General features: G+C 51.4%; 1 protein-coding gene across 1 annotated transcript; it reads left to right on the forward strand.

Moving 5' to 3' along the window:
• The first annotated feature begins 588 nt into the window (after positions 1-588).
• CCL19 (C-C motif chemokine ligand 19) lies at positions 589-24,773 on the forward strand. Its single transcript, XM_054003997.1, has 6 exons — positions 589-691; positions 3,969-4,130; positions 5,218-5,341; positions 5,695-5,791; positions 23,942-24,064; positions 24,687-24,773. The coding sequence occupies exons 1-6, from the start codon at positions 589-591 to the stop codon at positions 24,771-24,773; spliced, it is 696 nt and encodes a 231-aa protein (XP_053859972.1).
• The last annotated feature ends 1,766 nt before the right edge of the window (positions 24,774-26,539 follow it).

The following is a 26,539-nucleotide window of genomic DNA, read 5'->3' on the forward strand; positions in this document are numbered from 1 at the left end:
TGGGGCGTCTCATGCTGTTATTCCTCCTTCCATTTCCCCAGAACCCAAGGTCCCTCAGCTTGTCTCCCATCCTTGTCTCCCTATTTCAGACCTGCTCCTCAGCTGTGAAAAAGCATCTGCTCTACTCTGAGGATATCCTGTGTTGGGGCCAATGTGAGCCCTACCCCAGAGCTGCCACAAACCAAGAACTTCACAGTCTTCCCCACCCGTTGTCAGAGAGCCAATAGAGCAGTGAGACAGCCCCCAGGGGTTTGTTCTATCCCATATTCTTGTAGATCTGTCCATAGGTGCACTGGGTGTGCAGCCTCACTGGGCACCTTTCTCTGCCAAGCAATGCAGGGTATGTGAAGGAGATTTCTGATTGGCTGCTTTTTGTACAGGTCTTTGAGCTGCCCCAGCCATCCCCTCTGAAATCCCTGTAGGGGCTGCAGAGAGGAAAGGCAGAATGATGGCAGGGAGTCAGGGCTGCAGTGGGGGCATCCCACCTGGCCACTGCCATCTTGGTGCTATTTACAGGAAGCATCTGGCTGGGAAACTGCAACCCAAAGGTGATGCTGAGGGACATGAGTGTTGCAGGGACTCTGGGAGATGGTTGCTTGCCTAGGTGTGTACAGCAAGGCACAGCTGAAGATGTTTTTGGATCTGCTGCTCATCACTCATGGTGACCTCAACATCAGTGACACTGAAGCCAGTGAGTATTAGAGAAAGAGCAGGAATTGGAACCTTTTGAGTCCTTCTGGACCAGATCCTTAGGTTCATCTTTGCTACTTCTGGGCAAAACTGTGACTTGCTATTTTTCCCCCCTTGTCTCCATTTAAATCAGTTTGGCTGTGTTCACTCAGCTAGAGGAGATCCAGTGGGGCCCTGAGCCCCATAGGTTGCTGTGGCATCAGTCCTTGTGCTGCACCAGGACTGGGAATGTGACGGGAGCTTTGTGAGGCTGCCAGGAGCTGGGTGTTGCAAGCAGAATTGAAGCAGCTGCTGTGCTTTCCCAGTATTTCCCAATGAAATGAATGTAGCCAGCCCAGATCCCACACCCAGGGACTGGCTGTAGCTGGAATTTGCTGAAATTCCCCCTTTGCCCTTTCCAGGTCCATAGCTCAGAGGTGGAAGGCAGATCATCACCAGACAGCCTGGGGAGTAGCTGTCCTGGCAGCTTGTGTGGCTGTCAGGTCTCCAGGAAGGCAGCAGAATGGTCAGTGCTCCCTGAGGAGAGCCCAGGGGTGAAGGTGATACCCACGTGGTCCATTTACATTTTGATGGGTTGGATTTCCCATAGGGATCATTAGTCCCTTCTGATTTCCACTTTAATTCACAACTTCATTATCGAGGTTTCTGCAGGAGTGAGTGCTCATGGATGCTTCATCCTGTATCCTGTGATGTCCTCCGGGCTGGAGCACCAGTGCCTCCTAATTGCTCGCGAAGAGGCTTAAATGAGTCAGTGTGAACAATGCTCTTTCCTCATCCCCACCAAATCCCCTGCCTGTTTGTGACTTTAGGGACCTGGGACCCTGAAGATCCCTGTCTTCCCCATCTGCACCACCTCTTCTGGTCCCTGAGGCTCAGTCCTGCAAGGGGGATGGGTGACCTTACTGAATGTCACAGGGATGCACTTCAGAGATGACCACACTTTTCTTAGAAATCTTACTGACCCCAGAAAGAGGGGGCGGAAACCCACCACATTCCCCTTTCACAATGCAACTGGAAAGCCCCTTTCCTCACTCTGGTGTTCTTCCTGGGGAGCAGAGGCGTGTGAAGCTGCTGTGCTTTGACCCACAAGGCTCCCTGGCAACTGTCATGAGGAAGAACAACCTTCCCTTTCCTGTCCATGTTTTTGGCAGGGGCTGTGGGCAGCTCAAGGGGTGGGGGTCCCCTGCAGCCAGAGGTGGCTAAGAGGTTTAGTCCCAGAGGGATATATTCACAACTCAGCATGCTCCTTTTGGTGTAGAGCCAATTGGGAGGCGGCAGCAGGTGGGAGAACCTTGTGCCAGGGAAGCGGTGGCTGGGGACACACCTGCTTGCGATGGGATGCAGGACCCAGCACTGCCTGGAATGGAGTCCCACAGCACAGGACTCTGAGCACTCCTTGCCAGCCCTTGGTTGTGCTCCAAGATCTATCAAACACACTGAACATGCAAGGAGGTGAGAGTTTTTTGCTGGGCAGCCCACTCAGCATCCCTTGTGAGTGGGTCATCGTTCTCTCAGCGAGGAGCTGGCTCTGGGCTGGCAGCAGTTCTGGCCACCAGCAACCAGGAGCTGTCATCCTCCCTGCTGTGACATCTCTCTGGCAGTGTCCTGAGGAGATTGAGTAGAGACCAGGTTGCAGAACTAGCCTACATCCCCAAACCTGTGGGGAGCCCAGGGCTGATGACGGACACTAATCCTCCACCACCTAAACTCGACTTTTGCTGGCTTGGGAGTATCAGCAGGTGCTGACTGAAGTTAAGCTGGCACATCCTGTTTGTGCTACTCCTCCTGCCCACCAGCCCCCGCCTGATTCCTTCTCCACAGTGCTGGCTTGCTGGGGCACAGGAGCAGCCAGAGGCAATGCTTTCCTGATGGAGGAGATCACCACACACATGAGGCTGGTGCCAGTGTCAAGATGCAGCACCATGTCTGGTGGCATGACTGGAGTCTCCTTTTGCTTTTTAGCATGGAGTGGGGAAGGAGCAGAGCCTCTCCTGCTGTTGAGAGAAGCAGAGAAACTCACTGAGGTTCCTGGGTTCCAGCTGTGTGCCTTGTGCCCGGGTGGATATTTGTCCACACAGAAGGGGTCTGTACACTTCTCTTCACTTAGGTGCAAGGACAGTATGAAGCTGGAGCAAGGGTAAAACTGCAGGCATAGAGACTCTGCTGCAGGGTTTGTTCACCCCTGTTGCAAAATATTTCTCCTTTTGTCAGTGGGAATTTATCTGGGTGCATCTGATGCCTTTATATTTGTCTTGACCCTGGGTCCTGCAGAGAAGACCCTGACTCTGGCATCTCCAACTCTCTGCAAGGCAGATGCTGACAGCAGTGAGCCGTCCATCATTCTTTCTCTGTGCTGTACAACCGTGGTGCTCTCTGCTTCCCACAAGGGACTGAAGCAGCCTGGTTTAAGGGACGTCACTGCAGGTGGCACTGGCACTGGCATGGTGGTGAGTCATCATACCAAGTAGAAACAACCCCTGTCCCTGTGCTCCTGTGAAGATTCAAAGCGAGAGTGCTGGTCCTCGGTCTTGGCAGTGCCCACTCAGCAGGTAAGCTGCTGGCACCCTGCGCTATGCACACAGCCTCCGTGGGGGATTTCTGCTCTTCCATGGAGAAAACCTGTTTACAGGAAATTCTGTAGCTGCCTTTGGCCAAGAACCCATTTTCTGGGACACCTGGAAATCAGGTTGTCTTTTGGCCTGTGAGATCTTGGCCCTGGAGTGGACTGCTCTGACTGGGCTCTCCTCTCTCTGCCAGCTTCAAATGTCCCCCATGCAGGCACTCAGAAAGGCATGGGGGGAAAGCCAGGCTTCAGCAACCAGCCAGGGATACTCTGGGAAGGGAGACAGACATCACCCCAGTACCAACATACACTCTAAAAATGGGGTTGAGGCAAGTTCTACCCCCCACAGCATCAGAGGGTTGAGACTACATGATATTTATTGTGAATATCCCAGAGATGTCTCAGAGAAGAGACTGGGAAATGTGTGGGGTGAGAGCCCCCCAAGTGCTATCCCAGGGCCCTGGGGTGCTTTCACAAGGTAAAAGACCCTGGAGCTGCCTGGTCCTGAACAGCAACACCTATGGCCTGAGTGCTGGCAGAGAGGGCAAGAGAGTGTTTGGCTATGGGACCACAGACCAGCTGGCTGCAGGGAAACAGCTGCTGGGATATTCGGGAACTGCTCAAAGATTAAAATCCAGCCTGTTGTAATTCTTTTTACAACCTCCCAGCCTCCAAAAGAAACTGAAAGCCATGGGCTGGAAGGCTATATAAGCAGTGGGGAGCAGCAGCAGCAGGGCACAGGGAAGCTGTGCAGAGCTCACCTCTCCTGCCTGGAGCTCCATTGCCTCCAGCCCATCCTCTGCCAGACTTAGTGGCAAAATGTCGCAGGTGCATCTTCTCTGCTTCAGTCTCTTGTTGCTGGGACGTATCCTGGATGGTAAGATGGGATTTCTCAGGCTGCCTTTCCTGGGGGAGTGAGAGGATTCTGCTTCTTCTCTCTTTTGCATTTCCAGCAGACTTTTAGAGGGACACATGGCTGCTGCTTCCTCACAGCCCTCCTGTGTCTTCTTGTAACCTGCCCACAGGGACTCTGTCCTGCCCAAAATTCAGACAGAAGTCTGCAGGGCTCTGGGGCAAGGAAGGTGTATTTGGGAAAGGCCATGGAGCAATCCTGCCTCCCAGTGCCCTAGCCCAGCTTGCACACATAGGGCTGGGATTGTCTTGGTCCCATTCTCCCCAGGACACCACCAAGGTGACATTCCTGTCACCCTGTGGTGTAGGGCAGCCTGAAGACCAGTGGCAGGGCTGGGAGCCAGAGGGAAGGTGTCTGTTAGGGCAGGGCTGATGTTTGAGGGGCTGTTGGTGTTGGACATGGCATTTGCACAGGTCACAGCTGTCTGGGTGGGTGACATCAGAGCCTCTATATGTGATGGGGAGCTGGGACGTCCAGATGCCTTGTAGTGTTGCACCACACCTTGCTGCTGAGGGTACAGACATCTGTGGGTGCTGCCAGCCTTGTCATGTGTTAGCAGTGAATACAGGATTTGCTGGGCAGGTGACTCTGGATCTCCTTCCCTGCAGAGAAGCACAGACAGCTGTGTCCTTCAGCTGTCACAGGAATGATTCGTGTGGGGTGGGCTGGTGGTGGGGTAGCTGCCATACCTGTGATTGCTTCAGTAAATAAAGCTGAAGTCATCCCCAGCCCCTTGGAAAGGCATGTCTGTATTGCAGCACCCTGAAGCAGGGTAAATAAAGATCCCTGTGTCCTGCCTTGCAAGCTGGAATGCGGGAGGGTTGCCTTCTGCCTGTTTACTCTTCCCCATCTCTTTTTCTTTCTGTCAGAAGGAGGCAAAGGGCTCTCAGCACTGGGGTGTGAGCGCAATAAAGCTGGTGCCTGTGTGCCCAGCCAGGGCAGTGTGTGATAGCATTCCTGCAGGCACCATCCTGCCACAGCCCCGTCACCCTCTGGAGAAGCTGGGAGAGGTGCAGCTGGCCTCAGCCTGCATGGTGTGTTCCTCCTCCAGTGCACGGCGGGAACAACGTCCTCGACTGCTGCCTGCGGACAAGCGATGTGCCCATCCCGCGGCGGATTGTGCAGGATTACTGGCTTCAGCTGGTGCAGGATGGCTGTGACATCCCTGCTGCCGTGTAAGAGCCCAAGTGCTGATGGCTGAGGGACAAGGCTCGTGATGGCCAAGGGATAGACCTTGCACAGAGGCAGGGTGGAAGGCAGAGTAGGATGGCAGATGAACGTTGAGCTGGATTTGAGGGCAGAGGAATAAGGAGAGTTGCAGAAGAGATTGTGGAGATCCAGAGGCTCAGTGAGAGGGGAAGCAGCTGAGAGGGGAGAGCATGGGACAAAAGCCAGGGAAGAAAGTCATCTACAGGCAGAGATGGGGGAGGGCAGTGAGGTAGGGAGTGGGTGAGAGCTTGAGCTGTGCTTGAGCATCCATGGAGTTCCTGTCACTACATCTTGGTTTTTTCCCTCATGGGCCTGGCAGATTCATCACCACAAAGGGCAAGCGCCTCTGTGCACCCCTCCATTCCCCGTGGGTGATTCGTCTCCAAGAGAAGCTGGATGCCAGCTTTGCCAAGAGGGTAAGAACCATCCCTGTTCTCAGCCAGGCATGAGATCAGCCCATGGGGTGGGTTTATCCACTGCCAGACAGGCTTTTCCCATTGTGACTGGGCTGCTGGGAAGAGCAGGGCCATGCTCTACTGAGTCATGGATAATTTGTCTTGGTCTCCATCCCTCCTACCTCCAACTGGGACTAGTCTGCCTCCTCGGTAGTCCCTCTTCCACCCCAAATCAATGCAGCCCTGGAATTTTTGTCTACTCAGTGTGACTCTTGTCTGAGCCTGGTGTGTGTGCCATGGCAAATGGCCCAGAGAGCAAAATCCCTTTTTACTTCTGCCCTGCAAGCTTGGAGTTTGCTGCTTGTGTATCTTCATGGATAGGGCTTATGATGAGCTTGGTGGGTGCTTTACAAGCCCTGACAGATCCTTCATTACCATGGCTTGTCCAGCGGAGGAAGGGACCCTGGGGAAGCTCATACCCCAAGGAGTATACTAGTATCAGCTGGGTTTTTAATTTCCACAGGGCAAGTAGGTCCTGAAGAAGCAATGGCTGGTCCCAACAGCTGGAGGGGACCATCTCCCAGCTGTGAATCTGATGCTAATAGAGCCAACCTGCTTCCACCTCCAGCCTCAGGGCTGACCTTCCCTGAGACTCATGCCAGTGTATGGGACTGAGTAGAACCCTGCCTGCTCTGTCTTTTTCCCTCTGCCTCCAATGTGACCCTGTCAGACTGAGCCAGGGGCTGCTGGACTCCATCACCTTTGCAGCCTATAAGTTGTTTGATGGACTGATCTGTCTACTCTCAGGCTTCCCATCAACACAGCAGTTGTGATCTCCAGCTATAGTCTGATCCCTTTGGTTTCCATTGTCAGACCCAACCTAGAGTCCTTCTACATCCCTGGGAAGGGCTGCCAGCATAGAACAGTGTGGGGCTGGAGGGGAGTGATAGAGATGTTCCACAATGGCCATACATTGTACTGATCCTTGCTAAGCACAACCCAGATGCCCTCAGAAAATGTGTAGCTGATGTGGTTCCTCTCTCACTCCTGAATTCCCTGCACTGTTTCCCTCCAGCCCTTACTTGCAAAGGTAGAAATAGAGTCACTAATGTGGAGCAGGCAGAGATGTGGCCCTTAGCCCCTGCTCTTCTCTGGGATATTCCACCCTTTCTCAGTCCCTCAGCCTGACATCACTGTCCAGCCCTGCCCCATGCCCATGCCTGGAGGTTGTGCTGCTCTCAGGTTATTTGCTGCTAGATCTCTTAATTGCAACAATTCCATGTGTATGTCTCTTCTTTACTGTCTTTTCTTATTGTGCTGTGATTTTGTTAAATAAAAAGAAAAGCCAGCAGGTAGTTATTGTGCCTCATGTTTGAACCTGAAAGCCAGCATGGAGTGTGTCGTGAGCAGACAGCATTGCCTACTGTGCTGCAATGGCAAGGGGGCTGTGCTGGGGTGTGGGGAGAAGGAAGGATGGTTCTTGGTGATGAGTGACACAGCAGCTGGGCTGCAGGTCTCTCCTGGGAATCCCTCAGCACTGTGGCAGAACAGGCCCCCTGCTCTGCACTGCTCAGCCAGGCTACAGGTGTGCAGAGATGGGGTAGGAGGGAGCATGCCAGTATTGCACCATCCAGCCCCAAACGCTACAGTCCTGCCAATGCAGATGCTGGGTTGGAGCTCCCCAGCTCTCAGCTTCCACAGGAGCAGAGGACATGGAAGAAGTGCTGCAGGAATGGGAGGTTTGTCCTTGCAGTAAAGGGAAATTGAGGCACAGTGTGGTTGATTACTCTGGCAGGTCAGTACTTGCTGGTGGCTGGGGTGCAGGTGAGTGGAAGGATAAGCTTTTGGGGCAATGGAGGCTGCTGAAGACACCTACTCCTGGGCACATCCATGGATAAGGCACAGATGGCAGCCCCCCAGCTCCTGGCACTCATCAACAGTAAGCTGAGAGTCTATGGCCATTTTCCTCCTGAGCCTCAGGTCTCCTGTGCACTCTGAATAAGGTCTTGCTGTCTCAAAGTGTCCTTTTGTCCCCTTTTGTCCAGGCCATGTGATGTTTGAACGAAGCTGTTCTGTCCAGCTGAAGCATTTGTGTGTCCAACAGGCAGGCACCATCCTCTCCTCCCAAGCACTACTGTGTGACTGTCTGCATCATTCAGCTACTCGGGTTTGGTGCTAGTCAGCATGTCTGGGCACAGGTTGGGAGCGAGACGGTCCAGAACTATTCCTGAAGGCAAGGGAACAGCCCTCAGGGGATGGCATCCACAGTGGTGCAGTGGCTGGGCTGTCCAAGCCAGGGAGTGCCCAAGTACCTGATGGCTTTGTGCTGACACCTCTTGAATCCAAGCTTAATCCTGTCCCTTCTTCTCTCCTGGTCACCTGTCTCACTCAGCTGGTGTCTTGTTTCTCTTTCAGTTGTTCTCCCCTCTAGGGTCCTCCTCCTTGGTATGAGCACACACAATGCCTCGGGCTTGGATGTCTCTGAGTGTGACTCTCACAGAGCCCCAGCTCTGTCCCAGACCATTAATTATAGTGACAGCCCCAGCAATTCAATCCTGGGCAGAAGAAGGAAGAGAAAGAAGGCTGGTATGGGAAGAGGGGCCAAGATAAACAGTGTGAGTGGGAAATGAAGATAACTGGTACTGGCTTGGACAGAAGCCTTCCTGCTGCTCGCTCAGTGACCTGTGAGGGGGCCATGGCTGGGGACGGGGAGGATGCTTGGCATGGATCTGCTCTGAGGCTGAGCTGCTGCAGTTGGAGCAGGTCCCTGTGATTTATTAAAGAAATATGGATATTGACCTAGTACCGATATCCAACTGTGACGGACAAAAACTCTCTAACAGTTTAAAGTTAGAAAGTGTATGTTTATTGCGACGCCGGGCAGTGTGTGGGATAGCTCCCAAATACACACCACACCCTTCAAATGATTACAGAGTCCTTTTAGCCACCCAAGAACTGAATACCCAAAATACAAGTATGTATTCATAATTTGGTCCATCCCATTCATCGCTTCGTATGCTAATCATTTCAAAAGCTATTAAGTATGCGTAGTTTGTTCCTTGAAATGGATCGGTGGTCCCTTTCATGGGGAGGGGTCCCAAAATGAGGAAGTAAATGAAGTCTTCCTCATTCTGACCTTTCTACCTTTTCAATGCAAATATGACAAATGAACCTTGGTAGAACTCCCACTCCTTGTCTTCAATTGGTTTCAGAACAGAGGAGGTCCACAATTGTCTTATGTTCCTAAAAGCTATTTGTCAGTTTCTATATTCTCCATTATAAACCCAGCTAACTAAACATTGTGTTGACAAGCAATCAGTAATTAGTTAACTACTAACTCTTAACTTCATCAAGGCCTACTCATTTATTTTAATTAACTCTAGTAAGGCTTATCTCTAACTAAAATCTTAGCTCCTCTAAAATCTCTAAATCCCTTAAAGTTTATGTTTCACCTGTGAAGGCCAGGGACTGCCAGAGGGGCTTAGCCTGGGGTGGATTAGATTCATGCTTGGCTGCAGGCTGCCAGGACAAGGAGAATAGTGTCCTGGACCAGGGAAAATGAGGGAGAAGGGGTTTACACTGATCTCTTGGATGCTGGAAGCAGGTTAATTCATTTCGATGAGGGTTTCAGGGATGTCTTAGCCAACCAGCCTGTAAGAGCATGGTTACAACGCCCGGGGTTCTCATCTCTGCTGGGAACAGTAAATGTGGTCTCCTCAGAGCAATGCAGCTGCACACCACAGATCCCTGCTAGGTCCTTGCCTGCCGTGGTTCTCAAGTGGATGGTGAGCCACATTCCAGCTCTGGCAGCGGGCTGCTCTTATCCCCCCAGGGGAGGACAAGAAGAGATACTGTCCTAGACCAGGTACATGGTCCTGGCTCCTGTCCCTCATCCAGCCCTGCAGCAGCGTCTTCCCCCACTCCAGAGCCCAGCTCCTCTTGGAAATCTGTCAAAAACCAGACTGGTTCAGTGCTTAGTAAACTATGGGAGTGAGTTTCTCTGATTCAAAATGTCAATGATCTCTTTAGGAGGAAGCAGCCACTTTCCTTAGGGAAAGCTAGTCACTGCTGTGTCAAAAACCTCAGTTCCCAGCCCAAAGCTAGTTTCAGTAAAAAATTCCTCCTGCTTTTCTCTCTCCAGACATGTTTTCCTCACTCTTTTCCTATCCTCACTGCATCCTCGGGGGTGGGTGGTGCAGGACCAGAATCCATTGCAGTATGATGCAGACATACCCTCAGTAGCTCAGGAGTTACGTGGAGAGATCTCTTTGGTTCTGGAGCATTGGCTGAATCCCCTGTAGCCCTTTATTCAAACCTGGGGACGTGTATTTCACATGTTGTGGAGCAACAAGGTGCTATAACTGCAAAGCCTTCACAAGGAACTAACAAAACAGCCCTTCTCTTGGTGGCTGTGAGCAAGGCAGGAGAGAAAGGACAGGGCTGCATCTGTGCAAGCAAACTGGGCAGGCATCGGGTCGCTCCCTGGCTGCCAGCACTCACAGCTGGGACCATGAGAGCACTTGTGTGTCTGCCTGGCATGGTGAAAGCAGTCTTGGATGCTGCCCAGATTGAGTTCAAGGGGCACCAGACACAGCAGGCACAATCTGCTGCGGTCTCAGGGTCTGACCTGGCACAGACATACCCATCTGGGAGGTAGGATTGAAGGTTCCATGGCAGAAAACACCCATTTGCTTCTCTGCAAGCAGGGCACCGAGGGAAATGCTATGTTGGTCTCCCTTGGTGCCACCATACCCTTTCCAGGAAGGGTATTTGCTGGAACTGTTTTTGTCCCTTGCTCCCAAAGAGACGGTGTACAGGGCCTTTTTCTGTCACCAGCATCCCCCATGTGCTGCCCATGCTGGTCCTGGAGTGACTTGGGAGGAACCAGCTGCATCCTCCTCACATGGACCTACAGGTAAGGTGAGCAGCACCACAGGGGCTAAGAGCTGTTCCCCCTCTCACAACCCTCACACAGCTTCTTCATGTGACTCCCTGGTGCAAAAGAGTCAACAGGAGGTGTGGACATGCCCTGGGCACATTTGCCAGTGCAGGGGCCAGTTGTTCTCCATTCTGGTGGTTTCCACCCCATGGTGCCAAGGCAAGGGGCTGCTCTTCCTTGGCACAAGCGCCAGATTAGCTGGCAGGGGCTCAGGGACCTGTCTAGGTTTATATGAGGAGATGGGACATGTGGATGTTTGGGAAGGGTGGCAAGCCAGGTGAGGAAAAGCCCCTTTAGTCTTGTTCCATTGTACTGTTTGCTCTTGCCTAAACAACATGTGTGGATGATGGAGAGAATCCAGAACTGGCATCTCTTATCCTCAGCCCCCTGCTTGCTCCCCCCTCATTTCCAGCATGTCATCACCACTGCTGCTTGTCTGGACAGTTTCTGCTGAGATTTGTCTTGTGGACAGATGCCAGCACCCTTAGCCAGGCTGTGTGGTTCCAAAAAGGAGCTGGTGCCATTCCCACCATGTTCCTCTTGCAGCTGAACTCTGCCTGGTGGCATTGCCCAGCCTGCACCTCCATGATCTGATCCCCAGGACTGGAGCATGAGACCAGGGTGTTTTTCCTGTCCTGAGCTCCTGGAATCAAATTGAGTCCAGAAGCTGTCTTATATGGAGAGCCTTGTGCCTAGACCAGACTTGACTTAGCTTTGTGTTTCTAGAAGTAGCAGGAACTGCAGCTCATTGTAGTGGAGGCTCAACCATGAGACAGGCACAGCTCTACCCAGGTCCCAGGGCTCCCTGTGGAAAGGGAGGGGGGACCCATCCTCTCTGCACTCAGATGCACCCATCTTCTCTCTATGCACAGAAGCACTAAAAACTGGAGATAAAGACAAAACCAGGAGGGCAAACAAAGAGAAGACGTAACCTGCTGAGAGAACGCTCTGGAAAGTACCCGTTACCCGTCCCTCCTGAACAAGCAGCAGGCAGTGATGGGAGGCTTAGTGCCATTCCAGTGGTCCTCCCCACCTCTCCCTCCTGTTTTCCTGCTTAGCTGTGCCTCTAGGTAAAGCTTTCTTCTGCTCTCCACACTGTGTGCCCAGCCACAGAAGGCTGAGGGAAACCTATCCTCCCTTCTTTCCTCAGTTGCTCTGCAACCACAGCAGAACGGCCTGGATACAGGGCAAAAAAGAACTGTTTCTGTGAGAGACTGAGGGGAGGGGTCACCACCAGCTCAGATTGCAGGAATGGGCTTGGAGGGGGCTAGCAAAGATCTGGTTAGCTCTGTTTGGGATGAGAGGGGCAGCCATAGGCCAAACAAAGATGAGAAGATTTTGGGCATTCTCATGGATTTGTGAAATTGGTGTGCAGCCTGAGGCTGGCTGGGATGCATTATACCTGTGAGCATGAGAAATCTTTCCTTGTCCGTGGTGAAAAGGAAAAGCCAGAAGATTGCTCATACTAAGGCAGACCCAGGGACTCTTCTTTCTTTAGATCTAACAAGCACAAACTTCTAATCCTGGTGTCTCACTCTATCTGCTTGGCCCCGTGCTGCCCAGTGTGTGCCCAGTTTCCTTGGACCCTTCTGCCCTAGATGTATTTTACTGGCATCATGACTATTCTGTGCCTGTCCAGCTGTGTCAATGCAGATTTGCAAGGTGTGGAGTGTCACAAGCTTTCTGGCTTTGGAGGTTCACCTGCTGCAGCCTTTAGTTCTTTCTTGCTCCAAAGATATCTAATTCTTCCCCACTTTCCCACAGAAAGCAACATTTTGTTTCTTGCAGATGTTATGGCTGGGAAAACCCCTTCTCTGCTGAGATGTGCACTGCAAGCTCACAATTCTGTTTACTTGGACACTCCTTAATCCTGTTTAAATTTTCAAGCTGTGACTTTCTGCTCTCTGTGGGAGGGACAATTCTCCAGAAATGTGAGCTGCTGAGGTGGTCTTTGGTAAATAAATCAAGTGCTTTCCTTGAAAGTACCTGCAATATATAGTTTCCCACCTTTTTTATTTATGACACAGCTTTTGGAAAGGCACCAGTGTGTGTTTATGGTGATGGATGACAGCCACTGTTCTGCAAAGAACAAAAGCAGAAGTGTCCCAGATACGCTACAGCTACAGATTCAGCCTCTTCTCACAGTGCTTGGTTTCATTTCCCAGGCACTGCATTGTTCTCTGACCCTGCCAAGGACAGCTACCCCAGGGAATTCCCAGTGTCAGAGACAACAGGTCTGCCTGGGGTGAAAGCAGGGATGATATCTGCTGTGTGGAGCCTAGCTATTTCTGAAGGTTGTGTCTGCACTGTGCAATGGATCTTTGCTGAGCCTGTGGCATTCAGTTGGCTTCAGGAGGGCAGCAGGTCCTGGAGCTGCTGTCACTCAGCTCAACACTTCTCACTTCGGGTGGGCAGGCTCTGTCCTGTTTGCACTGCTTTGCCCCCCATCCCAGTGCAGACACTTGGGGCAGTAGACATATTCTGCAGCTTGACAGACAAACAGGAATGCTCTCTCTACCTTGACCTGGATTCCAACTAAACTACACACTAGCCCTGCTGCCAGTAAATCCAGCACAGGTGGTTTGTTGCAAAAAGTAGCATCTCCTGCCATGCCTGTGTACTGTAGAGCTGGTGTTTAAAACTGAGTTACTGCAGACTGAAGCAAAACATCACCACAAAGAGCCATTTGTGAGTCAGCCTCACACCAAGAGGTGCTCAGGTCTCCAGCCCAACTTGGCAGCTGGTGCAGTGCTAATAGGAGAAATGGGGGTTGTGTTGGGATGAGGAAAAAGGGATACATGTCCTCATGTCCTGCATCTTGCTGTCACTGCATCCAGCTGCTGTCCCTTTTCAGCAAGGGTGGCTGCTTGATTTATCTCTGAGATTTCTTTAGTGAGGATTTTGGACATCACTCATGAATGATCCTATAGGACATGAATTATAAAAATCAGTCTCAATGGGAGACGTGGTCCCAGATGGGACAGCTGGTCTCTGGAAAGGTGTGCACCCACTTGGGAGGGTTGTGGAGTACAGTGGTGAGCTTGATCAGAGGTGTGAATGATATGACCTCGAACAACAGGCTGAAGGAACTTGATTTAATCTTTCTTCCAGGAATGGATGACATGGTCTCCAAGTGCACAGAGGGACATAGCAAAGAGAAAGTGAAAAGAAGTACTGAGTTTAATTCTGATAAGTCAAGAAGCCACAGGGGTCGGACTTTGGGGGAAATTCCATTTAGCAGGAAGAGGCAGATAAAGAAATGCTGCATGTCCACTGCTGGAAACTTTTACAGTGAGACCAGAGCTTGTCAGAAAACTGGAAGAAGTGCTGGCTTTGGCTCAGCACAAGATGGGTTAGATGACTCCAGGCAGTCCTTCCTAATCCTTTTTTCCCCCCTGTGAAACTGTCCTACCAGGTTCCTGCTAGGTGAGGTAGACTTCCTCTGCCTTATGATACATTTCTGAGGGCTACATGAAGTCTTTCACTTCCCATGACCTTGGGAATCTCTCTAAAAGGTGGAGAAGGGAGCATGGAGTTACAATCTGAAGCTCCCATTTAATTGTTGGGTGCTTGATGTGAGGCTGCCTGTGGTCACAAGAAACCATTGTTCCTGCATGCAAATCCAGGATTTGACCTGGTGCCCAAATGATGAAGGTGCCTTGGGAGCATGGGGAGAGCTTGCCACGCCACACTGAAAGAAACAGATCTTGTGTGTCTTCCATTAGAAGTACCTTTGAAGTGCAGCAGGCTGTGCGGTGCTAATAGTAGAGTGTGAACCATCAGAAGTGAAAACCAGCACTCTTGTTGTCACCATCTTGGACACATGCTAGGGTGCTCCTGATGAGAGCCTTGGCAAGCTTGGCCTGTTTCACCAGCATAATTTGAGTTTGGGCTTGAGGAAAAAAAAAAGCAACTCAAAGAGATAACAGAAAAGAGCTCTTCAGGGTGAATGTGAAGTCAACAAGTTTAGCATCAAACGCCTTTTGAAAGCAGCTGTGCAGCCTTGCTCAGGGATAAATAAAGGCTGGTTTGAAGCTGGAGAGATAGCTGGCAGAACACATTGTTCCCATCTTGCCAAACACTTGCCAGACCACCTGTCCTTGCAGGGCTGGGTTCCCCACAGAGCTCTCATGCTGCTACATACTCTGGTGGAGCAGATGGCTGTATGGCCAGCACCCTGAGGCTCAGCCCCGGCTTGGAGTGAGGGCACAGCTCAGGCTCATGTTGATGGGGAAGCCCTTGTAGGTCCTTCATCTCTCTGGAGAGCTCAGAGAAATGGAGACCATTCCACTTCATGGTATATCCTCACCCTTGTGATGTTTCCAAGATTTGGAGAGGGAGGCAGATGTGAGAGTTTGGCTGGCAGGAGATGTGCACTGCCTGGCCCCCAGGGTAGTGCCAAGCAGAGGCCATGGTTTTGGGTTGATGCAAAGTCTGAAGCATTGGGGTCAAGGGAGCTCTAATCAAAGCAGGCCTTCAAGTGTCTGTGCTCAGTGCTCTAGCGGAATAAGGAAGGACTCAAGCAAAAAACGTCTGGAACAGATGGATCAGAAGCCAGGCACTCTCCTAAACAAAGGAGATGCATGGCCTTGGAGGAGAAAACAGACATGTAAATAGAGACGAAGGGGGCCAACAGAAGGTTGGGTTTCTCTGGATCTCATTTGTCTTCCTTGTGCTGCAGCTGTCTAAAGTAAATGCTGGGGGGCTGTGGTGTGCTGGAACATGCTGGGGCCATTCATCATGGGCAGTGCTGGCAGCTGGGACAAGTCCATGATGAGCAGAACCTTCCAGCTTTCCAGAGGGCTCTGCTTCACTTGCAGCACTAGTTTTGAGGCTGCAGCCTTTCTTGTGCTGCAGGCAGGCAAAGGTAGGGAGGGAACAACTTCTTTCAGTAGGGCATTTACCCCCGTGAATGTGACCCTGAGGTGCTTTTTCACAAGAACTCTGGCTGGTCTTCAAGAGGGTCATTGCCCTCTCTCTTTCCAGAACCCCTTCAGTGTACTCTGGGAAGGAATTCCTCCTGGTCCAGATCTTGCCCCTCATTGACTGTGTCTGGTTGTACTTACACAAAAGCCTTCTGGGTCAGTACTTTCCAGTCTGAACAGCCTCAATCTGCTCAGCATTTCTCCTTCTCTTTCTGCTCTCCTGTTCAGGACAGTGTGTATCAGTGTGGAGGGCAGGTAGTTCTGCAGGGATTAGATATGGAGCTGCTACAATGGGCTTTCTTTGACAGCCAGATGGAGTCTTGGCACAGCTCTGTTGTGAAGAGAGTCTGCAGCTTCATGCGATGCTTGCTTGGGCCATCAGGGACAGCACAGGCAAGGAGCCGAATGTCAAAATTCCAAAGTGAGACTTTTTCTCAGCTGCTTGCAAAGGTTGCTGGAGAAGGCTACAGTGGCTGGGATTTTGAGAACTTCCCTGTGGAGCAAAGGGGCTGTACTACTCCAGAACAGCATAATCCTTCCCATTTTTCCTGTGGGATACCCCTGTCCAAGGATTTCCAGGCAGAAGCTTATCAGGAACAGGAAAAAGCCATCAAAAAAAGTCAAGCTAAAGCCTTCTGGGACAGAACTGCTGAAAGTGCACAGGGGGAGCTAGGGAAGTTTCTGAAGCATGTACTAGGCTGGTATTCCTAAAGGGGCACAGCATCAAGGAATGGGAAGTCCCTGGCTGACTCTTCTGTGCCTGATAAGGCAGACTGGCTCCATGCCCTGCTAAGGAAGGACTTGCTTGTGCATCCTTTCTTACTGGAAACAGAGGCAAGAGTCATCAAAATAACAGTCAGAAGGATGGGAAAAGAAAGCACAGCCACTGTGTTAGCCAAACTCCTAAACTATTGGAAAGGAGCTATCAGAAACTGGGCAGCATTGAAAGCTGCTGAGCCCCTGAGCTCCTCTCCCTTCTCATAAAGCTACCCCTGCAGCATTAGAAGTGCACTGATCCCCTGGAATCCTTAAAGGCCTTTTAAAACCTCCATCTTCTTCAGGGAGGCTGGCCCAGGACCCCCAGTCAAATTTGGTCAGAAACATCCTCTGCACAGCCCACTGCAACATTGCCAGGGTCAACCCAAAGGCTCCTGTTCCATGTGCATCCCTGAAATGTTCAGGTCAAAGTTTAAAAACAACAGCAGTGCTCTTTTCACACTCCTCTCTGTTGATAATCCATTGAACTCGCAGCACAGGGTACTGGTGGGGCACAGCCAGGGGCTGGACAAGTGACCACAGGTAGTACATATGGTTCCCACACTTGCTCCACCTGGAGAAACTGCTGCACTGGTGACTCCTGGGTGCTGGCAGGGAAGGATGACTCTGGATTCCTCTCTGTCTGCTGATTTCTCTTATGCACCTAGTAGTAGTCTCAGCTACCACTGAGACAGAAGAGACAGAGAAGAAGAGAAGAGAGAGACAGTGTGAGAGAGCCTCTTTCCTGACCCAGCACTGCTGCTCTCGGGTTGTTTCCTTCACCCTTTGCACTGTGAAATTTCACATGATGCCTTTCACATCCTTTCTTTCTTGTAAGAGGTATATACTGCCACTCTCCTGAATGATCAAAGAGGCTCATTAACCTGTTCTCACCCTCCTTGTTGGTGTCCTGTGACAAGTCCCACAGGGTACTGGGGCAGCTGCTCTTTCCAAGCATCCTGCTTGCTGAGGCACTCCTCATCCTTCAGGGGGCTGGGTTGAGGGGTACCAGCAGAGATTCTTCCCTGCCCTTCATCCCCAAGAGATCTTTACCTACCCAGCATTTCTCACATCCTGAGGAAGTGGCTGCAGACAGAGGAGTTGTGAGTGCTGCTTGGGATGGAGCGTGCTGGTCCTTTGACCTCCTGTGCTACGGGATGCCCTGCTCTAGCAATGCTTAATCCAATGTCCCTGACTCCCTGAAAAATCCCGGCCAGCAGAAAAAGGCAGCCACCTGCTGGGAAGAAGGAAGGCACCACTGGGTCTCTTCTTGTCTTTGTTCAGGCAGGCAAAGTCCAAGGCTAGCAGTCACACAGAGCCATCCCAGGCTGTGGGTGTGTGGCAGTGCATCCTGGAGACCCACAGAAACTGGCACCAGAGATAAAAAAGCTGGAGAGAACTTTGCCTGAGGGCATCCAGAGCTCAGGACATGATGCACGAGGTTGGGCTGGTTTTATGTGAACTCACAAATGCTACTGACGGGTACTTCCTGTTCCTTGCAGTAGAGAAACATCACCCTGAAACACATCTGTGCTGACTATTGACTGAAAAATGCTGATGGGTCACTCCAGCATATTTCAAGGATTTTGTGGTTTGGTTCCTGTTTGTTGGTTTCATTCAGTTTGTTGGTTGTTTTGGTTTCTTTTATTGAAAAGGAGAGTGATTTCTGTGGACAGAGGTGCTTGGGGTGAACATGACAGGACTCAGAGATGGGCACAAAGTAAGACTCCGCTCTGACAGATGCCTACCCTTCCTCCAAATTTCTTGCGGCTGCTGTTGCTGCATCCCAAACACCATTTCTGAAGGGACAAGAGGGTTTGTGGTGATGCTGGGGGAAATTGCCCCTTGTCACCACCATGCTCAAAGGTGGAGGAACAGCCCTAGCAGAACAGATTGCTCCCTGTCTATGTCAGAGAGCTTATCAGACAAACATAGCTGCAGCTCTGAGCCCAGGAACACCTGGGTTTTGGGAGAATGACCCTGCTGAACTTTGCTCCTCAGTGACAACAGGCTCATCCTTTAACTTTAGCCCTGCCATGGTCTCTGTGTGTCAGCCACTGTCCTCCCCTGTGTACAGGAGTGGCAGATAACTCTTCCATTCATTGTGTGCCTGGTCTCTTTAGATAAGACTGTGAAGGCTTTAGGGTCCAGTGCAGGTCTCAGTCTCTGGACAGCACCTGTAAGAGTAACAGTTCTTTGGCAGAGGCACACATGGCTGGCACATCCTGTGCTTGAGTGCTGATGCTCCTGTTGATGTACAGGAACTGAAGTGCTGAGTGCTGAGTGCTGGCATGGGCCAGGGGAAATGCTTCAGCATTCTCTTTACCTCCCTATTGTCCTAATATCACAGGAAAACACTTAACAATCTTCCAGGCCAGGGAGCCCTGCTTTGGTCATGTAATGCTTGTCTTTGCCAGAGACCCCATCTCAAGGGGTCTGTGATGTGCTAGGATGGGTCCACAAGCCTTGTCCTCCATAACTTCCTTCTCACACAAACACAGAGCAAGGAGAAGGCATCTGCCGAACTCCCACCAGCACCAGCAGTGGCTGCGGGCAGGCAGCGGGAGCTGGACATGGGTGACAGGCACATATGCCCATGGCTTATGGTGAAAAAGCTTGCACAGGACACAGTGAGCACAGGAAGAAGACAAAATCTCCGTCCTGGTGGGTCTCTGCTACTCTTTTTCAAAGTTCCCATGCTGGTACCTGTAAGCCAGTGTCAGTTCAGAGCTGACATCACATCAGAGCCCTAGGCACATTCCATACTGCCATTCGCTGGGTTTATCCCTCCTGGCACCTTCCTGGTGTACTTGGATGGTGTCACAAGGCTTTGCATGGCCCCCTGTACCTGTGCAAGGACACTGAAAACCACCTGGTTTGCAGCCAGGGATAGGGTAAGGCTAGCCTGCTTAGCCTGCCCCAGGTGCATGCCAGTGAATACTTCCCAGCTAATCAGGGATGTTTTCTAGAGAGCTCCGAGCAGCGCACAGCTAATGTCTCATGCTAGTGTCATTTACCTCTGCAGTGAAATAAGCTGCTGATTACACAGCAGTAGATTAAACGGCTTTCCGTATCTTTATTGGGTACAGGATACAAAACTTAGCCTGGTAACTGTCTTCAAAGAAAAAAACAAGTGAAGGTAAATCTAAATGATAAAGGGAGGACTTGGCTCTTTTCCCCCTTTTTACAGTCTGCTCAGGTTTGCAGATTACACAGCCCTGTGTACATTTCAGTAAATACTCCCAGTGCTACAATGGAGGCTCATTTCCTTGCAGAGACACTTGCAAGCACCACACTTTGGTCTTATCCTCTCCCTTTCTGTGCTGCCAATGGTAATTTGTCCTTTGCTGCTGATGGATTGTGTGTCTTGGAGAGGTACTTTGTCACTCCCAGCCTGAGCCACGAATAGAGGAGCAGTGGGGAGCTTGTTGTCTCCTTGCTGTTCTTGGCAAAAATGAGGAGCACAGGAGAGATAGGAGACATCAGCAGCCCAGATCCCAGAGATACCAAGAGGCTGGGCTTCCCTTGGTGTGACAGGAGCAAGACCCCACAGCTGGGTGGGCAGTGCCCCCTTCTCATACTTTGTGAGGTTTCATCTGCTGCCCATCACCCTGACAGCTAGTCTCCTTGTCTTTTTGGGGCTTTTCTTACTTTCTGTATCCAAGAAATGCTTTGAGGAAGGGTATCAGAATTATTGTACCAGGGGAATCACAATACCAGTCACCATGGGGTGTGCTGGAGTCTGTGCAGAAGGAACCTGCGCTTCCCTTTGCAGCTGATGTTCAGCGAAGGTGGCAGATCCTTTTTTGGTTTTTATCTTTGAAGTGACTGGCTTCCTGAAGAAATGAAAGCACGACCTTTCAGGCATCAGTATACTTCCTCTGGGCTCCAGACCCCAGTTCTAACACTTTTATAGATTTCCAGCCCCGCAAAGCAAGGAGCACTGCAGAGGTGAAATAGGTCTGTAGATCACCTGTCAGGTCTTCACCAGGGATCCTCAGGCCACAGCTTAGGACCTGCTGCTTTTAAAGGATTGTGGTGCAAAAAGGAAGAGAAAGAAGCTATTTTCTGCAGAACTAGACCCTGGAGCAGAGCCAAGCTCCTATGCTGATGTAATAAGAATAAGCAAACAGCAAAAATCCCGCAGGAAGGGAAGGCCACTAACCCGCTGCAGGATCTGAGACACCAACAGCGTTGACTTTTTCCTCTTTCCTCCAATTGAGGCTTTGGTTTCTGCTGGGTTCCCCTCCTGCTGGGCAGCAGCAGGCTGCCCTCCCAGCAATGGTGGCACACAAATTGTACTGTGCTTCCTTCCATCTGTCCTTCCAGTGGGCCCCCAAACTCAGCAGTTCTCCTTGGCCAGGCTACAGGCAGGAGTCTGACCTTCTTGACTGTCCCAGTGCCCCTGAGGACAGAGTGGTGCCCACTGCAGGGCATCAGGGCTGGCTTCACAGGTGACAGCAACTGAAGCAAATGCCCCCTTGTGCTGGAACACTCTGAGCATCATTTCCGGCACGTTTTGGCCCAGGTCAGCTAGCCTAACCCCAAAGGCAGGCAACATGCCCAACCAGAAAGCAGTCCTTAGCAGAGCTGGTTTCGTAGTGCAAATGTAGCTGGAGTGTCCTTGCTCCTCTCTGTGTGGGCCTGGATGTTGGTTTCTGCATGATGATTCTGCTGGGGCTCTCAAAGTGCCATGGTGGCTTATTGCTTTTACCCTGCCACGTGAGTCTGGACAGGCTCATCCCTCAGCTCTGCACACAGCAAAAGCATTTCTCCAGCTCCTTCAGCTATCTTGTTTGCTCATGCCTCTCATCTATCATCTGCTGGAGCTTCTGAACAAGCACAAAGGGCCCAGCTTCACAGTCCCCTGCAGCCTCTCTGAGTCTGCCACCAGTGCCCCACATCACGCCAAAACATCATGCCATGGGAGAGAGGTGCAGGTCCTTACCTAAAGTAACTCGGCACAGCTCTACCAGACTTTCTGAAGCATTGCCAGCCCCATGCTTAGAGGATTTTCTCACCAGGCACCATGAGCTGAGGGATGTGGATGGTGTCACCCTGCTGCAGATGGGAGAGAACATGGCTCCCAGTTTGCTTCAACCCCTGGTTTGCTGGTTGAGACCACTCCTGACAGGGCCCAGCCTCCAGGGGTCTGAGACGAGGCCTAAAGTAAGACTGGGTGATGGGAGGGTGGCTGCCCATGGCAGTCTGTCACCAATTAGAGATGTCATGCAGAGGCAGGAAGCATTTGTTCGATGGAAACCACCCCCAGAACTCTGAGCCTACAGAGAAGGCACAGAACCACTCCCAGGGTCTGGACTGGAAAGCTGGAATCAGGCACACATCAAGGCAAAGATACAACAGCCCCAGATATGGGGACTTGTCCATTCCTTGATGTCCTTGGGTCAAGAGGTCAAATCCTCCTGGACTGAAAATCTCAACTTCAGGAGTGAAGCACCCACATCTGTGCTTACCTTCTGCTCTGCTACCTGCAGAAGCTGTGAGTTTCACCAAGGGATGGGGAAGCCTCAAGCCACAGGGGTGCTGCACCAGAGCCCACACCATCCATGTTGTCACTGCTGTCCCTGTTGTCCCCAGGCGTCAGCACATACAAGGGTTGGCAAGGATCCCAGCTGGAAAGGGCCAGAATGGCTTTCTACCTGCTTGGCTTGTCACGATCCATCCCTGGCTTGCTGCCCTGAGCCACAGGCTGCAGACTGGCTACCAACAGCTCTCTCAGTTTTATTCTCCAGACACATTACTACTTTCATTTTCCAGAGTTTTCTCTGTGACTATAAATAGCTTTGTGAGGGAGTTGCCAGCCCTCGTGGAAGAATAGGCAATGATCTCTTCCTGAAGGAAGTGGCCTGGACACCAGAAGGATCCTTCTAAGCCAAGTGTAAATGATACCAAACAATGTGCCCAGGAGGAAACTGAGGCAGGGAGGGCAGAGGAAGCTGTGAGGAGCAGGGCTCCAGAGCGCTTAGTGGAGGGAATACAGCTGCTGCCATTACTTAATTAATGCTTGGTGTGGGGCTGCCATTCTGAGCACTGCTGAGCCACAGGCTTGCCACAAAACCAGGCAGCACGCTGTGAATGGCCAAGAGTCCTGTTGGGGGTCTGCAGGGAATGTTTTAAGTGAGATGATTTACTACTTCTCATTTGGCAGCTCGGCACTGGAGACGGCTGCCATCCCCTCCAGCCAACCAGAGGTCTGCATTCCAGAAACAAAGTCTTGTTCTGAAAAAAACTGTCCTTGTCCCACAGGTGAAGGTACCCACAGGGTGGACTGGAGGTCTGCAGGAAAATCTGCATCCAGCACCTTTACACTTGGCTTGTATTAGGAGCTGCTCATCCTGCAGTGGCAGGGGTTTTACCCTTCCACAGAACCTCTCCTCCACACAGGACAGACACAGCTGAGATGACACACTTTTTTCTTGATATTCCCTAATTGGCTTGATTTGTCCATATTAAACATTTACCATCCACAGTTAGCTCCTTCATTAGCTATGACACATCGTGTTTAACCACACAGCAATATTGCATCAATGTGAGGGCCAGCAGCAAACACTCAGGAAACATCTGCACAAGGATAATACAGAGACCATGAAAAAATCTGGGCCTGAATTAAAACTTAAACAATCCTGGAAATACTTCTGAGCTGGTAGAAGACCTCAGACAAGTGTGCACATCCTCATGCACAGCCTTCATCCTTGCCTCCTTTATTTACACGCAGCATAATGGCTCGCCTGTGGACCTGGGCACTTGCAGAGAGGAATGAACACTCATTTGGTTCGCAAACCACAACGTAATTAATTCCCAGAAAAGCTTCTGGGCTTCACACTCTGGCTGTGGAAGTTCAAGGTGCTACCCACGGTTAACCAGATTCCTCTCCTGCAAGCCCAGGGTGCTCAGTTCCACCAGCACAGGGCAACGGGTGGGTCTTCCCGGACCAGGGAGAAACCAGGCAGGTGGGAAAGGAAAACCATTTCAGCAATGACAGAAAAAGCAATATGAGGAGCATGCCGGGGTCCCCGCTACGCCCAGCCCAACGCTGAAGAAGCCTCAGGCCTGTCACCCCCAGGGCTTTTCCCTTAGCGTTTTCTCAGCTTCCTCTCAGAGGGATGGACACAATGTCTCCGAAGGCTTTTTTTGAAGGCAATGTTTGCCATCTAGTGGGAAAACAGAGTCTGTGTATCTCGCCCGCAGAAGGACGCAGCTTGTGGTTATTTTGGCAGTAGCCCCCTTGCCCATAGCTGGGCAACAGGTCCCAGCTGGGCGTTCCGAGGCGGAGGGAAATTGGAATTAGTTCAGCTTCCTCCGGGCAGCTCGCCAGGCTCTTTGCCGCCAGACATAGATGCTTGCCTGAGTGTGGATACCTAGCCCAAGCCCTTGGAGAGGATCCCTGGCCGAGCTGCTGCCCAGTGTAAGTGGGGAGCTGGAAGAAGTGCCCTGCAGTAGGGAAAAAAGCACCATGTTCTGGATAAATGGCGCCTTTCAGATCAGCAAAACCCTGGGGATTGGTGATCTTCCAGATTGGGATCCTCCCAGGTATCTCTCTTCCAGGTCAGTCTCCTCCTGGGGATCAGTGCCCTCCGGACTGGGATCTCCAGCACTCCACTGGCAATCAGCAGCTTCCAAGTCAGCGTCCTCTCTGGCTTCAGTGCCTTCCAGGTCAGCATACTTCTAGTGATCAGTAGTTTCCAGGTTAGCTTTCCCCTGGGAATCAGTGCCTTTAAAATCTGCAGATCATCCTGGGGATCGGCCATTATCCCAGGAGGGGACCTCACACAGATCAGACACTTTTGGCACCTTACAACCTCCAGATCCATCAGCATAGAAGTGACTATGCTGGTGCCAGTGCCTGGAATTTGTGTGGAGCTCAGCTGCTCCCACATCTGGTGGATCTCCACATGGAGAACAAAGGCTGGGAGTTGCTTGAATGTGATGTGACCCTGCAAAGAACACCCGAGACTCCCAGAGGCACACTTAACTGGGGTCCATCATATTCAGGATGCAGACAAAAGCACAGCTGTACAGAGCTCTGTCTGCCCAGTGCCTGCTCCGTGGAATCCTGGAAACATGGGGAGCACTGGAGTGCCCCAGCTGGTTCAGAAGTTTCTGCAGAGGTCTGGGCCATGCTGTCCATAACCTCTACTTGTTTATTCTGCCCATGCCGACAAAGCAGCTGATGTGGCACTGAATGAAGGGAAGGAAAAGGTGCAGCTGGTGGAAGGAGAGCAGGTAGAGAGGTTGCCCAGGGAAAGCTCCCAAAGTGTGTCCTACTCTCTTTTAGTCCCTGCAGCTGGAGGAGAAGATGGAGTTCCGGCCTTGGGGAAAGGGGGAGATCATCTCCTCTGAGCAAGTAGCATGGCAGTACTGAGGAGGTGTAGTCCTCAAAAATGGGTGCTTGGGGAGCACACAGCACATGTCCCCTGGTACCACCACACTCCAGGGCAGGAACATAAAACATTGGGAACTTTTGCTTGGATTGGAGCAGGGAGCAGCTATTTCCCAAGAGCATTATGACCAGCAGTGCTTGGGCAGAGCTGTGCTGCTGGCTGCTGCCTCCCAGCATTTCTGTGGCCAGGTGCTTGGCATTTCCCATCTGTGAAACACCAAAAGCATCCTAGAGGCAGGGAAGGGGTCAGCCGCAGCAAGCAGAAAAAGAAACAGCCCATTTCTGGAGGGAGAAGCTGACAATGCAACAGCAAGAAATGGTTCAGGTCTCTCCCTTCTCCACATCTGTCCTGGCAGGTGATGTCTCCTCTTCTGTTTTGGGAAAGAAGAGCAAGGAGTGTTCAGGCCTCTGGCAGCTAGAAAGGGAAGCAGATGAAGAAGAGGGAGTATGGGGGATTGCAGGGGTCTCTAATGGGTTGAGTCTTGTATCTCTAGCAAGTTCCCAGGCAGAGATATCCACATGGAGGTGAGAAGAAAGCCATGGTTATGGTGAACGCTCAGCACTACATTTTTAAAGCATTCATGTTTGGATTCACTGTGTCTCTGAGCATAGTCCTCACTGTTCCTACTCTCTCAGTGTCTGGGCAGTGTGAGATGGAAGCAGCTCCTGAGGGGGATGCAATCCCTCTGGAGATGGTCCACATTCTCCCCAGTACTCTCAGGACCTGAACTGGTGACAGTTCAGGCTCTGTCTCATCATGCCAGCTGTGATGCCATTTATATGGGGACTGGGTGCATAGGTCACACTCTAGACTTGTTCTCAAACACAGTCTTTGCTCTCTGCCTGTGGGCCTCTCATCCCTCTTCACAGGTCAGCCCCTGCAGAGCGGGGCTGATGCTTAGGATGGTAACTGAGTGTCCAAACTACCTATCCATATATTCATCTATAAATTCATCTATCCCTTCCTCATTCTGACAACTGATCCACACATCCATATATACATCTGCATGTCTCCTTCCCTCAATCCATGCATCCTCCTTCCCTCCCTTCTGAACCACTGACTGTGTATGCACCCTTTGCTCTCTGCATCATCTCATGACACATATAAATAGATGTCTGTTTCATGGCTGTTCCGCTCAAGCTGCTTTTACTTCTTTCCTTGGCTCAGGATTTGGCACAGAAGGAAGCAGAAGCGGCCATGAGAGGTAAGTTGAGACTGTTTTGCTTCACAGTCCTGTGCAACTTGCCTCCTCCCCTGCAAAATGCGGGCTGATCCTGGCAGTGAGGCAGGGAGAGGAGGAGGCTATTCCTGAGGGCTAGCTCATAAATTTGGCAGGGTTTGTGGCAGTCAAACAGCCCAGGCAGTGCTGCACAACCGCCCACAACCAGTGCCCTGCTCCAAAGGTTTTTGCCAAAGCTATGGATTTCCCAAACAAGCCCCTGCCTGAGACATGATCTGGTCACCCTGTGCTGGATGGAGACAATGGATATGGACATCCCTCTGTCTCAGTGTTTGGGACCTTCTCTGGTGTGTAGCACTGGCTGATGGAAATTTTTCAAAGCAAGTATATTCCAGGCCATGTTCTCCTGCACTTTTTTTTCCTGCTGGGCTTGGGCTGGTCCCTGTTCCATGCCAGGAAGCTGGACCCATCCCTGCCTCATGTGGATGCAGTCCATGGGCTGTTTTGACCTGGCACATTCTCAGCATCTCTGGGCCTGGCTTGTACCAGCTCCCCTGGCGATCTTGG

The sequence above is a fragment of the Vidua macroura genome, chromosome Z (assembly GCF_024509145.1).
Source record: "Vidua macroura isolate BioBank_ID:100142 chromosome Z, ASM2450914v1, whole genome shotgun sequence".
Classification (NCBI taxonomy): Eukaryota; Metazoa; Chordata; class Aves; order Passeriformes; family Viduidae; genus Vidua; species Vidua macroura.